This window comes from Panthera uncia, chromosome E1, assembly GCF_023721935.1.
Source record: "Panthera uncia isolate 11264 chromosome E1, Puncia_PCG_1.0, whole genome shotgun sequence".
Lineage (NCBI taxonomy): Eukaryota > Metazoa > Chordata > Mammalia > Carnivora > Felidae > Panthera > Panthera uncia.
In genome coordinates this window covers 19,809,127-19,823,346 of record NC_064814.1, presented here as the reverse complement: position 1 = coordinate 19,823,346, position 14,220 = coordinate 19,809,127, and the positions used below count along the sequence as shown (strand labels likewise).

General features: G+C 50.8%; 1 protein-coding gene across 2 annotated transcripts in view; it reads left to right on the top strand.

The window, feature by feature from the left end:
- RGS9 (regulator of G protein signaling 9) overlaps positions 1–14,220 on the top strand; it is a 69,888-nt gene that overhangs the window by 2,994 nt on the left and 52,674 nt on the right. For both annotated transcript variants that reach the window (XM_049637690.1, XM_049637691.1), the window contains exons 2-3: positions 8,156–8,252; positions 13,380–13,430. In XM_049637690.1, coding sequence (XP_049493647.1) covers positions 8,156–8,252; positions 13,380–13,430 — 148 coding nt within the window. The remainder of the gene's footprint in view (positions 1–8,155; positions 8,253–13,379; positions 13,431–14,220) is intronic.

Here is a 14,220-nt window from a genome sequence, read left to right as displayed (position 1 = left end):
ACACACACACACACACACACACACACACACACACACACACACACACATATATATCTCACACAGTGTGAGGGATGGTCAGTTCTGCCCGGGGTGAGGGGAATCAGGACAGGTTTCACAAAGGGGGTTGCAACCGAGCTGAGCTACCAGAAGTTAGTTTTCTTTGCCAGGAGGATGGGAAGATGAGTGAGTTTTTAGGCAGGTACAACACACGGATGTGTGAAGTGTCACATTGGTATGGGGGGGGTCATCAGGGGTCGGGACAGCGGGAGGTTGACGGATGGGAAGGCTGGCAGGTAAGGAGGGCCCAGAACTGGGGGCTTTGTACTTGGCGTGAGGAGTTTGATGCCTTCTGCATTCAGCGAGAAGCTGTTTGCTGTTTTAAAGCCACTCGGTTTATGTCTAGAAAGACGATTCTGATTTGAGGGTCTGAGTGCTTCTCTACCCCGGTTGCACTTAAAATATATTGATATTGGGGCGCTAAGGTGGCTCAGTTGGTTAAGTGTTGACTCTTTTTTTTTTTAGTGTTTATTTATTTTTGAGACAGAGAGAGACAGAGCATGAAGGGGGGAGGGGCAGAGAGAGAGGGAGACACAGAATCTGAAACAGGCTCCAGGCTCTGAGCGGTCAGCACAGAGCCCGACTTGGGGCTCGAACTCACGGACCGCGAGATCGTGACCTGAGCCGAAGTCGGCGCTCAACCGACTGAGCCACCCAGGCGCCCCGCTTCCTGGGCTGTTGACCAGCGTGGGCAGAGCAGGATTTGAGTACCGATGAGGGTGTGGCGCTCGTGAGGGTGTGCGGGACCCCGCGTGAGAAGGCGGGGGTCAGCAGGCCTCTGTGTGGCCAGGCGTGTTAGCAGGAGCCCCTTCTTGTCTGTTAGCACAACACCCCCATGGTTCTGGCTCATTTTGCCCGTCTTTGTAGAGACAAGGACTGATTATTATCATCCCCCTGGGAGCCTTCTCCGGCTTCAAGGAAAATTCCAGCCCCGGAGATCTTGCACAGTGAGTGACAGCTCCTTAATGTGAGGAGTGGCGTGGGCGTGGAGGGTGGGATGTCGGGGCGTCAAAGCCGTCGTGTCTGCTCCTCTGTGATGTCGGGGTTCCCTGGCACGCTGGCAGTCACAGTGCAGCACGACGGCTCCTGAGAGAAGAAACGTGGGGCCCACGCCCTCACCTCCCGCCCCCGACACTGTCCCCCGACATGGGGTCACGGGGCGAGGGGTGCCAGCGCGGCCTGGCTGTGCTGCCTTTGTCTGTGCCCAGGAACGGGATCTGGCGGAGTCTGGCTGGGCGTTGGCCTTGACATTTGCAGGTGGGGAGGGCTGGCCTGTGCCTCAGCCCCGGGGGACGCCCACGGGACACCAGGGGGAGGTGTGAGAGTTGGCAGCCGTTTGGAGCTGAAAGGCAAGGGCTTCTCGCCCGCTCTCTGGAGAACCTGGAAACGACTGGGATTCTCTCTCCTCCGCGATGCGCAAAGGGGTTTTTCTCTCGGGGTGGATGCTAGAGCCCAGCGTCTGCTAGTTTGCTCGGGCTGCCGTGACAAAGTGCCATGGGCTCTGTGGCAACGGAGATTTATTTCCTCACAGCTCTGGGGGCTAGAAATCCCAGACCAGGAGCGGACACGGTTGGTTTTCCTCTGAGGCCTCTCTCCTTGGCTTGCAGACGGCCGCCTTCTCCCCGTGTCCTCCCGTGGTCTTCCCTCCGGACGTGTCTGTGTCCTAATCTCCTCCTCTTCTTGGTTTTTAAAAAAAATTTTTTTTTTTTTTTTTTGAGAGAGAGAGAGAGAGGAGGGGGAGGGGGGCAGAGAGAGGAAGACAGAGCATCTGAAGCAGGCTCTACCCTAACATTAAGACAGCCTGATACGGGGCTGGAACTCACGAACCGCGAGATCGTGACCTGAGCCGAAGTCAGACACTTTACTGACTGAGCCACCCAGGCGCCCCTAAAGTTTAAATTTTAAAACATATTTAAAAAAAATTTTTTTTAATGTTTTATTTATTTTTGAGACAGAGACAGAGCATGAGCAGGGGAGGGTCAGAGAGAGAGGGAGACACAGAATCTGAAGCAGGCTCCAGGCTCCGAGCTGTCAGCACAGAGCCCGACGCGGGGCTTGAACTCATGAACTGTGAGATCATGACCTGAGCCGAAGTCAGACACTTTACCGACTGAGCCACCCAGGTGCCCCTAATCTCCTCTTCTCATAAGGACACAACCCTCTTGGATTAGGGCCCCCCTAACGACCTCATTTTACCTCACTTACCACTTCAAGACCCTGTCCCCCAAGTACATTCCCCTTCTGAGGTACTCGGAGTTAAGGCTTCAACATACAAATTTCGGGGTTCACAAATCAGCCCACAGCAGAGTCTCTCAAGAGTTTCCTTCGAGAACTGGGGAGCCCCCTCGGAGGAATTTATATGAGGAAAAGTCTGAGGCAAATCGAGTGGAGTTTCAGCGGCCTGAACTCCCTCAGAATGTTCTCGAGGTTCACGTGCTGTGCCCTCCTCCCACCAGCCCTTCTTTTCTGTGACGGGTGACATACCTGCCTGAAAGAAATGTGACTCCCCTCATTGTGTTTTTAAAATAACTCTCATTATTCCTCCTCTGAAGATTATTTTCAAACTCTTTATAACTAGCCTTTTTTTTTTTAAATGCGAAGAGAAGGAATCCAATCTGCTGACTTTCTATCCGATTTCTAACTCATAAGGCAATTTCTATTTCTTCTCCAATGTCTCGACTCCCTGTTCTTATGAAACATTGTTGTCTCATGCAAGAGTTTTTTTTTTTTTTTAAAGTTTACTTATTTTCAGGGGCACCTGGATGGCTCAGTTGGTCAAGAGTGAGGTCTTAAGAGGTCTTAAGAGTTGGTTTTGGCTGAGGTCGTGAGCTCACGGTTCGTGGGATCGGGCCCCATGTTTATCTGCACGGAGCCTGCTGGGGATTCTCTCTCTTCCTCTCTCTCTCTGCCCTTACCACCCCTCAGGGCAAATAAATAAACTTAAAAAAAAAGTTTATTTATTTTGCGAGAGAGAGAGTGCGCACACGCAGGAGTGAGAGACGAGCAGAGAAAGAGAGAATCCCGACGAGACTGTGTCGTGATGGTGCAGACATGGGCTCCAGCCCAGGAACCGTGAGATCATGACCTGAGCTGAGATCAAGAGTTGGGACGCTTAACCAACTGTGCCACCCAGGTGCCCCGTCTAAGACTTTTTGTGAATAAATATGGGATTTCATCTGGCAGCTAATGTGAGAGAGGGGAGGCCTGAGCCCTCACACCAGAAAATCAGGCATTTCTTGGAGTAGCATATAAATCTGAGGCTCACAGTGGGTTGAGAACTGCAGGAGTGACCCCCGCAGCGCACGGCTCCTGGGTCCCCCAAGTCCAGAAGAAGCGGCCTCCTCTCGGTCCCTCCAACACCCTGCTGGGTTCACCCCTTTGCTCCCTCACGACTGCAGGCTCTAGGCAGTGGCCAAGGGCCTGATGCTGCAGAAGGCCAAGAATGGCAGCTCTGACTGGAGCGGAAACGGATAGTTTCTGTTCTGGAACAATCCGTGAGCCGAGAAAGTGTCTGGGCAGATGGAGCTCGTACTCAGTCCTGCTCCCTTGTGTGACCCTTCACCTCCGATGCAGCTGGGTGCAATCTCTGTCTATCACTTTCTCTTTAAAATTTTTATTTTATTGTGGGAGCGCCTGGGGGGGCTCAGTTGCCTAAGCGTCCGACCCTTGATCTCGGCTCAGGTCATGATCTCACGGGCGGTGAGTTCGAGCCCTGCATTGGGCTCTGTGCTGACAGCGTGGAGCCTGCTTGGGATTCTCTCTCTCTCTCCGTCTTTTTCTACCCCTTCCCTCCCCCCACTAGATAAAGAAATAAGCTTAAAAAAATAAAAGTTTTACTTTATTATGGTAAGAACACTTACCGGGAGTACTCCCCTCTTAAAATTTGAGTGCACAAGCAGCATAGTTAACAACCGTCTATTGTTAATAGACACAATATGGCAGAGCAGATCTCCAGAGCTTATGCACCTTGCTTGACTGAAAGTTGTTGGTTGGCAACCCAGCTCCATGCAGAGGAGCTGCATGTTGTTGGTTGGCAACCCAGTTGATAGTTGTTGGTTGGCAACCCAGCTCCCATTTCCCTTCCCCCAGCCCCTGGCACCACCATTCCACTCTTTGATTCTATGAACTTGCCTGTTGGGTACCCCACGTAAGTGGGATCATGCCGTCTTTCTGTGACTGGCTCTTACTCCGCCTAGCGACGTGTTCTCCGGGCGCATCCTTATCGTGGGATACCGCGGGATGTCCTTCTTTGTAAAGGCTGACTAATGTCCCATTGTATGTCTGTGGCACCCTTTGCCTTGTTCACTTGCTGATGGACGTTTAGGCCGTTGGCCCATCTTGGCCGTTGGGAACGATGCTGCAGCGAACCCGGCAGTGCTAATATCTCTTCGAGATCCTGGCTTCGAGTCTTTTCAATGTGTACCGGGAAGCGGGGTTGCTGGGAATTCTAGTTTTAATTTTTGGAGGAACCTTCATACTGTTTTCCACTGCAACGGCACCATTTTGCATTCCCGCCAACTGTGCAAGAGGGGGCCAAGTTCAATCTCTTCGCTTCCCTGTGTAGAGAACCCTGGGGCCTTCTCAGGCCATCCCTCCCTTCCTATACACCCTCTATGTTTTTTTTTTTTGTGTGTGTGTGTGTGTGTGGGGGGGATCTTCTCAGTTTTCCTTTTCTTTTCCTGGCTATTTCTTTTCCTATTCCAGTCAGCACCTTGCCTATTTTTTTGGTGCCTAATTCAGCCTGCAACTGCTGTCTACTGAACACTCTGTGCATAGCATGATACCAAGTGCTTTAAGCGCTTCATCTCATGTAATCTTTGCAACATCCCTCTGATGATATAGGTACTTTTGTCGTCTCTGTATTATTGTCATCTCTAGGTTACAGAAAAATGAGTCTTAGTGAAATGTAGCAATTGACCTGGCTTGTATATTGAGCAGGGATTTGCACCCAGATCTCTAGCATTTATCTTAGTTACCCTTTTATTTTTATACACGTGTCTTCTCAATCCTCCGTGGACTTGGAGTATGTTTTCTACCTCGTTGTACCCCCCACAGTGCTGGGCGCTTAGTAATGCTCGATAAATACCTGCATTTGCACGGTAAGTAGAGCAGGGTTTTTATTCCCGGGCATCTGAACACAGCCCTGCGTGCCGAGTTTCAAAGATACATTAATTCTATGAAAGCTGCTGCTGTTACTGATTCAAACCATAACCACTAACACACACGTCTCCTGACAAAGTATATATCTTCATGCTTATTGTACATCTTTACGAGTCTATAACATTTGTCTGGCCTCGTAAAGCATTTTTTGCATGATTACTTAATGAGATGCTAAGCGATTACAAAACTGTGTCAATTACTCGGGCACATACTATCAGTGTCCCCATTTATGGTCCAGGAGGGACGTTCAGAGAGGTTAAGTGAAATCCTGCCGTTGGTAGAGAAATGAAACCCCACGAAGCTGCCAGAATCGCGGGCTTCCCTTTGCACTCACTGCAAGCACTGAGCAGAGTCTAAAAGGTAATTGTGATGAAGGGCTGCACAGAGTGGGGGAGTGTTATTTTATTAAAAAGCGGGAGGACGATGATATAACCAAGTTAGTGAAATGGAGGGGAAGCGGGTGGACCAGTGACCTGTTTCGGTTTGGGTGGCGGTTGGGATGCAGACAGGTTGGGTTTGAGATGCAGCCCTTCATGAGGATACAGCGGGCTGTGGGCGGGGGGAAGGCTTCTGGCCACAGAAGGACAGGAAAGGTCTGTGTTCCTACCTTTGTTCCTTCCTTCGTATTTCATGCTCCTGCTCCTGCTGCTCCCGGAGCCTGGAATGCCATGGCCCACCATTTCCCCCACCCTCTCTGATCCCTGGTTCCTATCGTCTTTTGAAGACTCGCTCCGAAAGTCCCCGCTGCTGATCCCTCCTGGCACTACTGTGTCCTCATGATCCCAGGAACTCACCTTTGCCATCACACTTCCCGTGTTGTCCTATGATATCCTTGTGCCAGACGGTGCACTCCGTGGGCTCAGGGGCCACGTCGCCTTATCTTTGGTTTTCCTGAGTCCACCTGGCTGGTTGTTGAGCGACTGACGGACCCTTGCAAGCACCTGGCAGGCTTGGGGATACATGGTTTCTTCATGAGTAAGCGGTTTCCTGGGGGAACATGGAGCTCGAAACCTCTGCATGGGCTTCGTCAATTCCCATCGTAAACATTGACAAGAGAAACACCTGGGTTGTCTTTTTTTTTTTTCCTATAGCTCCACTTTATTCTTTTTTAATTTAAAATTTTTTTTAAATTTACATCCAAGTTAGCACATAGTGCAATAATGATTTCAGGAGTAGAATTTAGTGATTCATCTACATATAACACCCAGTGCTCATCCCAGCAGGTGTCCTCTTTAATGCCCCTTGCCCAGTTAGCCCGTCCCTCCGGGTTGCCTTTTCTAAACTGTGCCAACCCATCCGGTTTGTTTTAAAATATCCTTCAGTTGACTTTACTTCTGTTTAATTTTTCCAAGTGGAAGACTATTTTTTTTTTTTAATAACAGTTTAAAAAGTACTCTAAAGACCACCAGGGGTGTCCTTGTGTCTGTCTTCCTGCGGTTCATTCTTCCTCGGACAGTTCACTGTTTCTGTTTGTTTCAATCTCTCTTCGATAGTCACGACTGATTCTTATCTCTGACCTTTATCTCTTTCGAACTTGAGGCCTTCATTTCCCATCCCCTGCCTGACCCTCTGGCTAGCTCGGTCAACGTTCGAAAGCAGAAGCGTTTGCTTCCAGAAGGTGCTCCTTCCTTTCCATTTTCTCCATTTTCTATTTGGGTAACTGGCAACTCTGATCACAGGAGTTACAGACTTTGCCCCCCTCACTGAACAAGTCAATCACTTGCAAGTACGGTTCATTCGAGTTAACTAGGGCTCTAAAAGCCACGCCTTCCTATTATCTTTCCTGCCGCTGTCTTCATTTATTTATTAACTCATGCATCAGTCGCTTATGGAGTATCACCTGTGTGTCAGGCTCTATGCCACGCAGTCATAATACAGCCTCAGACAATAACAGACAGAAGACCTGCCCTTGAAGAACTTACTTTCTAGGATCAAGGGAATCATGCAATAAACAATGTAATCACTAGGTAGATAGTTTCCTCGGTTAGAAGCTGAGTGCTATAGAAAAAGCGAGTAGGAGGTCAGGAATGCCAGGGGTGGAGTTCAAAGTCGTAGCATTAAGTAGGATGGTCTCAGGCCTCCCGAGAATGTTAGCTGAAGAAGGTGGTGAGCGAGTGAGCTACGTAGGTTCTTGGGAAGAGTGGTGTAAGCACAGGGACTAGCCAGAGCAAAGGCCCCGGGGCGGGAGGCTGGTATATTCTTGGCATGGCCAGAAAGCAGCAAGGTGGCCATTGTGGCTGGATGGGAGGCAGCCAGGTGGGCAGCGGTAGGAGAAAAGTCACGGGGGAAGGGGTCCCGGCCACTAGAGCAGTAGGGGAACTTTGCCATTGCCTCTGAGTGGAATAGCCTTTGCAGGGTTTTGAGCGGAGGAGGGACATCTTCCAGAATAACTGATAGACTCACCCTGGCTGCTCTCCTGAGAGGAGACCACGAGGCAGAAGTGGCAAGCATGGGAGCCCCACCATTTCTTGCCTGGACCGTTGCAGTTAGCTTCAAATGGATGTCCCCACTTGCGCCCACCCTGGCAAACTTCTTCATGCTTCAGTGTTCTTCTGTCCGCCGTGGACCACACTTCGCAAACGTGGGCTGGATGACGCTCCTCTCCAGCAGTCACTGCTGGAGCAAAATGCACGCTCCGGGAATGGCATTCGAGGCCCATTGTGATCTGACTCCCACCTGTCGTTCCGGCTTCGTCTGCCCCTGTTTTCTGTCCCTCTCTCACCCCGGGCACTGTCGTCCTCCTGTGCCTCGGCTCCTCTTGTCCTCTCACTTTCTGTCCATGAAAATCCCCTTCTGCTAAGTGCCACCTTCTCTCTTAGGCCTGCGCAGCGTCTCCAAGTCAGAACGCATTTCTCTGGGCTCCCCATCCCGGCGAGGGTGCTTGTGTCTGTGAGAAAAACGGTTCTGGTCAGCCAGCTTTTTGGGTTCTGTTTTGCAGATTGAAGCGTTGGTGAAGGACATGCAGAACCCAGAGACGGGGGTCAGGATGCAGAACCAGAAGGTCCTGGTCACCAGTGTCCCTCATGCCATGACAGGTAATGTATCCTGTGACTCACTCAGTCTTGGCCTCGAACCATCCACACGCAGGGAATGGTGGCCTAGAGCTCAAGGTCCCAGTTCAGCCCGTGGCCTGTGTTTACACATAAAGTTTTATTGGGACGCAACCACGTCCCTGCTTGTGTTTTATCTTTGGCTGTTTTTACGCCACAGTGACAGTTACACAGTTGTGCAGAGACTGAATTATGGCCCCCCGAAGTGAAGATATGTATAGCCCTTTAGAGGAAGTTTGCTGATTCCTGGACCACAGGCTCCTTCTGAGGAAGGGGTCGGAAAGGAAAGGAGAAAAAGAACCAATGGGGCACTTTGTGAAGCCATCCCTCCCGGGAGGTCATTTAAAAAGCTTTTACTGCCGCTTTCTGTTTGCTTTGTTTTGATGAAATCAGGTAGCATGAGGAAGAAAAATACTATCTGGCAGAAATAAATTGGTCTTTGTTCCACCCTGGTCTGATTCACGCTGACATCTTTCTCTTTTTATTAATTAATTAATTTTTAAAAATTGGGCTCCAAGTGAGTTAGCATACAGTGTAATAATGGTTTCAGCAGTGGAATTCAGTGACTCATATAACACCCAGTGCTCAGCCCAAGAAGTGTCCTCCTTAATGCCCATCAGCCATTTAGCCCGTCCTCCCAGCCCCTCCCCTCCCGCACCCCTCAGTTTGTTCTCTGTAGTTAAGAGTCTCTTATGGTTGGCCTCCCTCTCTCTTTTTATCCTATTTTTCCTTCCCTTTCCCTATGTTCATCTGTTTTGTTTCTTAAATTCCACACATGAGTGAAATCATGTGATATTTATCTTTCTCTGACTGACTTATTTCGCTTAGCATAATACACTCTAGTTCCATCCACATTGTTGCAAATGGCAAGAATTCATTCTTCTTGATTGCCAAGTAATATTCCATTGTGTGTGTGTGTGTGTGTGTGTGTGTGTGTGTGTGTGTGTATACATACCACATCTTCTTTATCCATTCATCGGTCGATGGGCATTTGAGCTCCTTCCATAATCTGGCTATTGTTGATATCACTGCTATAAACATTGGGGGTGCACTTGCCCCTTCGAATCAACATCTTTGTACCCTTTAGATAAAGGATATAATAGTGCTATTGCTGGGTAGGGTAGTTCTATTTTTAATTTTTTGGGGAACCTCCATACTGTTTTCCAGAGTGGCTGCACCAGTTTGCATTCCCACCAGCAGTGCAAAAGAGATCCTTTCTCTCTGCAACCTTGCCAACATCTGTTGTTGCCTGAGTTTTTTTTAAAGTTTATTTATTTCTGACAGAGAGAGAGAGAGAGAGAGTGAGTGTGAGCTAGGGAGGGGCAGAGAGAGAGGGAGACCCAGAATCCGAAGCGGCTCCAGGCTCCGAGCTGTTGGCACAGAGCCCGACGCGGGGCTTGAACTCACGAACCGTGAGATCATGACCTGGGCTGAAGTCGGACGCTTAACCGACTGAGCCACCCAGGCGCCCCCTGAGTTGTTAATGTTCGCCACTCTGGTGTGAGGTGGTATCTCATTGTGGTTTTGATTTGTATTTCCCTGATGATGAGTGACGTTCAGCATCTTTTCATGCATCCGTTAGCCATCTGAATATACTGGCATCCTCTTTAACCACCCCACGGGATGGCGCCAGTGTCTCCTTTCTCTGGATGTGGGATAAAGGGGCATCATTTGAGGACATTGGCAGAAGGGACCGAACCACAAAAGAAGAATGAATTTTGATTAATGGGTCGCATATGTCGTACGATTTTGGTTTTTCGGTCAAGAGCGTGTTTCCTACCGAGACATAGTGTCTGCAGAAACAGACAGCTTCTCAAAGCACAAGCCTGGGACTCACCACTCTGTTCTGCTCCTTGTGAACCCTCAGTCTCTCCCCCCGCCACGACCTCACTCTTTTTCACTCGAGGTGCCCTGGTCCTGGCAGAGATAAGCTGGCTGACACTGTCCTGTTTCCCTTTCTATCTGCTTGGAAGAAAGAGTGCCCCCACCATCAGTGTATCATGCAGGCTTCCGTGAGTGCAAGCCACAGAAGACCAACCTGGCTGGTTGGAGCAAAAGAGCAGTTGACCCGAACGGAACAGAGTAGCTCACAGAAGAAAAGGAAACTGACGAGCCACCCCCGGGAGAGGCTAGGAACCAGTGTAGCACAGGCGCCCAAAGAGCAGGAATAAATGGGCAGACTCCCTGCTCAGGGTGGTCCTGCTTCCTCCCAGCCTTTAAGATGTACGGGGGGGGGGGGGGGGGGGGGGGGGGGGGGGGGGGGGGGGGGGGGGAACGGGGACCATTCTTCCGAAGGCATCCCTGCCCCGCCCCCCTCCGCTCCTGGTTGTCATTAATTGTGGCCTGGATTCTCCACTGGATTGGGAAGCCTTCACATCGCATCTTTCTCACCTGGGTAACCCCAGTGCTTAGCAGAGCTGCTGGTCAGGCAGTGGGGGGAGGTTTAACAGAAGTTTGCTGAATGCGTGAGCCGGTGCTGGCCTAGCGCTGTGCAGAGAACACTGGACGTCGAGGGGCACCTGGGATTGAATCTTTCAGGTGCCTTTTTCAAGCCGTGTAGCCCTTGCCTCAGTGTTCTTATTTTAAAAGCAGGAATAGTGGGGGGCGCCTGGATGGCTCAGTCGGTTTAAGCATCTGACTTCGGCTCAGGTCATGATCTCAAAGCTCGTGAGTTTGAGCCCTGCGTCGGGCTCTCCGTTGACGGTGCAGAGTCTGCTTTGGATCATCTCTCTCCCTCTCTCTCTGCCCCTCACCCGCTTGTGCACTCTCTCTCTTTCTCTCTCTTAAAAATCAATAAATGAACATTAAAAAAAAAAGCAGGATTTGCAATCCCTGTCTACGAGAATGATGGCGGGTGTTAGGTGAGATAGTACTGTGCACGTGGTCAGCAAGCATGGATGCTTGATGTGTGGTGACAGCAGGCGATTCCCCACACTGTGTCACTTAACACCCACAACAAAGTTAGGGATAGACACGACCATCCGCATTTTGCAGGTGGGGCCATGGAGAAGCAGAGAGGCTCAGCAACGTGTCCCCGTGTCACTACACTCACACGTGGCCGAGCTTGGATCTGATCCCAGCTGTGTGACTCCAGTGTCCATACCCTTACCCACTGTCAGTGCGCATAAGCTGCTCTTTTTCCTTGCACACGGGGCGCCCGTGGTTCCTGGATTTGGCCGAGGCGGCCGACCCTGCCATGTGTTCTCTTGTTCCTCCTGTGTGGGTGAATTTCAGCTGCCGCTGGAACGGGTCTCAGGGAGAAGCCTTGGGTCCTGCATCAGCACTAATAAAAGCAAACCGGGTAATCAGTCTCTAACTCCTCAGATGGCAGGTGACCCAGGACTTCTGGGGATGACGGTGGCTGACGCGGAGGCTGCCACGCTATTAGCATAGACCACGTGGTGCCGATGCCGGTGGCTCTGTAATCCCATTTGGTCTATTTCGGGAAGCAGTCAAGTGGATGAGAAAACCCTCGGCTCCTTGGTGGAGAGCGCTAATCAAACTGCTGTCTGCTTGGGTCTCTCTCTCTCTCTCTCTCTCTATCTCGGTCTACATGCCTCCCGAGTAGCATTCAAGGAAACCTGGGGTGGAAAGTCTAAAACATCCAGTCCTAGGATTTTAAGGAGGATTTTAGATGAAGGCTTTTGCTTGAGAACAGCCAACCAGGGGTGAATAAAACTAAGAACAATAGACGAGAACCCACTGGAAGCGAGAACGGTGGGCATGTTACAAGGACAGAGATAATGTCTGAATGTTTGTGCCCCAGGGCATGGATAGGAAGGTAAGAATTACAGGTTGTCCATCCTAAGTCATGCTGTGGGCAGGTAATTAAGCCCAGAGAGTGTGTGAGTGGGTGATAAGGGCCTTCCCTGGAAGGCCCCAGAAGAAATGCCCCTTCACTGGCTCTGAAGAGGGAAGTATCTATCACGGGCAACAGTCCAGCCACAAGGACACGGGCAGTGGGGTCTCAGACCCGGATCCTCCTTCTTGGTGTGTGCTGTGGGCCAGTTCTCATGCAGGCAGGGGTCCAAGGTTGGCCTGTGAAGTTGCTGGAAAATGTGGTTATTGCTGTTTGCCAGACGGTGTCTGGTGAAGGGTGGTTCCTTCTAGGACATCTCATCTTTCTTCAGGGGAACTATTGCCTTCCTCGTACAAGGAGTCTGTTCCACTAAAGGGGTGCAGGGCCCAGGTTGAGGAGGAACCACACAGCTCCTTGGGGTCCTGCAACAGTTCTGGATTGCTTTTGGAACTTGGCTCGCTTTGGCCCTTAGATAAATCTGAATCCTTGGGAGATGGGCGGGAGGGGGTGCTTCTTTTCTCCTGATCTCGCCTGATCTCATCCCTGTCTGCCTCACCTGCTTTTTTTTTTTTCCCCGCACCAGTCTTCACTCTGCATTATTGTTCCCAGGCTGGCCCCTAAGACCTGCCGAGCCCAGGGCCTGACTGCAAGTGGTATTCCCGTTCCATTGTCTGAAGTTATAAATCAAGTCACAGAGTATTACTAGAATATGTCCCACCCTCCTGCTTCGACCAGAGTACTTTCACAATGACCTGAGAGGCCAGGTCTGAATTTTGAATTTTTGGACTCCTCAGAGTTCTGCCTGGGAACTTGGGAGCCGGGGAGAGCCATCCCCTACCCTTAGCTCATTCCCACTTTTCCTCCCATCCCTGGCTCTGATGTCCCTTCATGTGACCAGGCTCCATCTGGAGCCCCACAGGCAGCATGCCTTGGGTCTGGTTTTTTTCAGGGCTCAGACTTAGGCTCTCTACTTCCTACTTGATAAACACTAGTCCATATGCACAAATTATTGTAAGGTAAGGAAATAAGCACCACAAGAGAGGTGAAGATTGAGGGTGTGGGGGGATGTTAAGCTGGAAATCTGGCCGGAGTCAGATCGTGGACGACCCTGAATTATGGGTTGTGGGGTTTTGGGTTGAACATAGTGACGGGGGTGTGGTGGAGGGGAGGCCCTGAAAGTTTTGAGCCGATGAGGGATGAGATCACAGCTGAGCCTGGAGGAGACCCCGTGGGGTAACAGCGTGGAGGAGGGTGTGGAGGTCGGGGGCTGGGCTGGGAAACTCTGATGATGGCCAAATACCTCTGGTTTGCAGGCAGTGATATTCTCCAGTGGATCGCCCAGCGGCTTTGGATCTCCAATCTGGGTGAGAGCTCCTCAGGCACTCCGTCGACAAGGACCAAAGAATCTCTGGAGGCCAGAGACTAAATGGAGGCTTAGCCTCCGTCTCTGAGAAATTGACATTGGAGAGACAAGGCATTCGTGTGAAAAACAACCAGAATCAGAAGCGAAGGCGTGACAGATAATTGGGGAAGAAAAATGGTTGTTTCATTCAAAGTATTGGGAGCACGTAAATCACAGGCAACCGGGGAAGAATCAGTCAAGACAGAAGTCTTGGAGGGGTGATGCACACATACAGCTGGTCTCGAAGAAGGGCCGCTAGCGGACTGTGGAGGGGAGTTCCGAGGGTCTGTCTTCCCAGAGGGGAAACCAGCAAGAGCAGTGGTGTAGAAATGGACTGAATGAGACAGAGAGGGGGACGAGGGGGAAATTGGGAGAAATGACTTCAGCTGGGTATGGAGGGCAGGGGAGGGACAGGCGTGTAGCTGGCTTATTTGCAGATTCCAAGTTTCGTCTGGGAGGCAGCCAATAGGAGGTCATGGGGGAGTTTTGAGCCATATGTGTGATAATCATATGTAAACTAGGATGTTTGCAGCACTTTGAGGGATGGGTTGGAACAGAAGGAATCTGAGGCACAGACTTCCCACTAGGAAAAAAGGCTCTTGGTATCACACGGCATAGAAAATGAGACTTGTCTACGATGGGGGGGGGGGGGGGGGGGGGGGGGGGTAAAAAAAGGGGGGGGGGGGGGGAAAAGGCCCACAAAAGGGGGGGGGGCGAGAAAAAAGGGGGGGGGGGGGGGTGGGTTCTGGGCC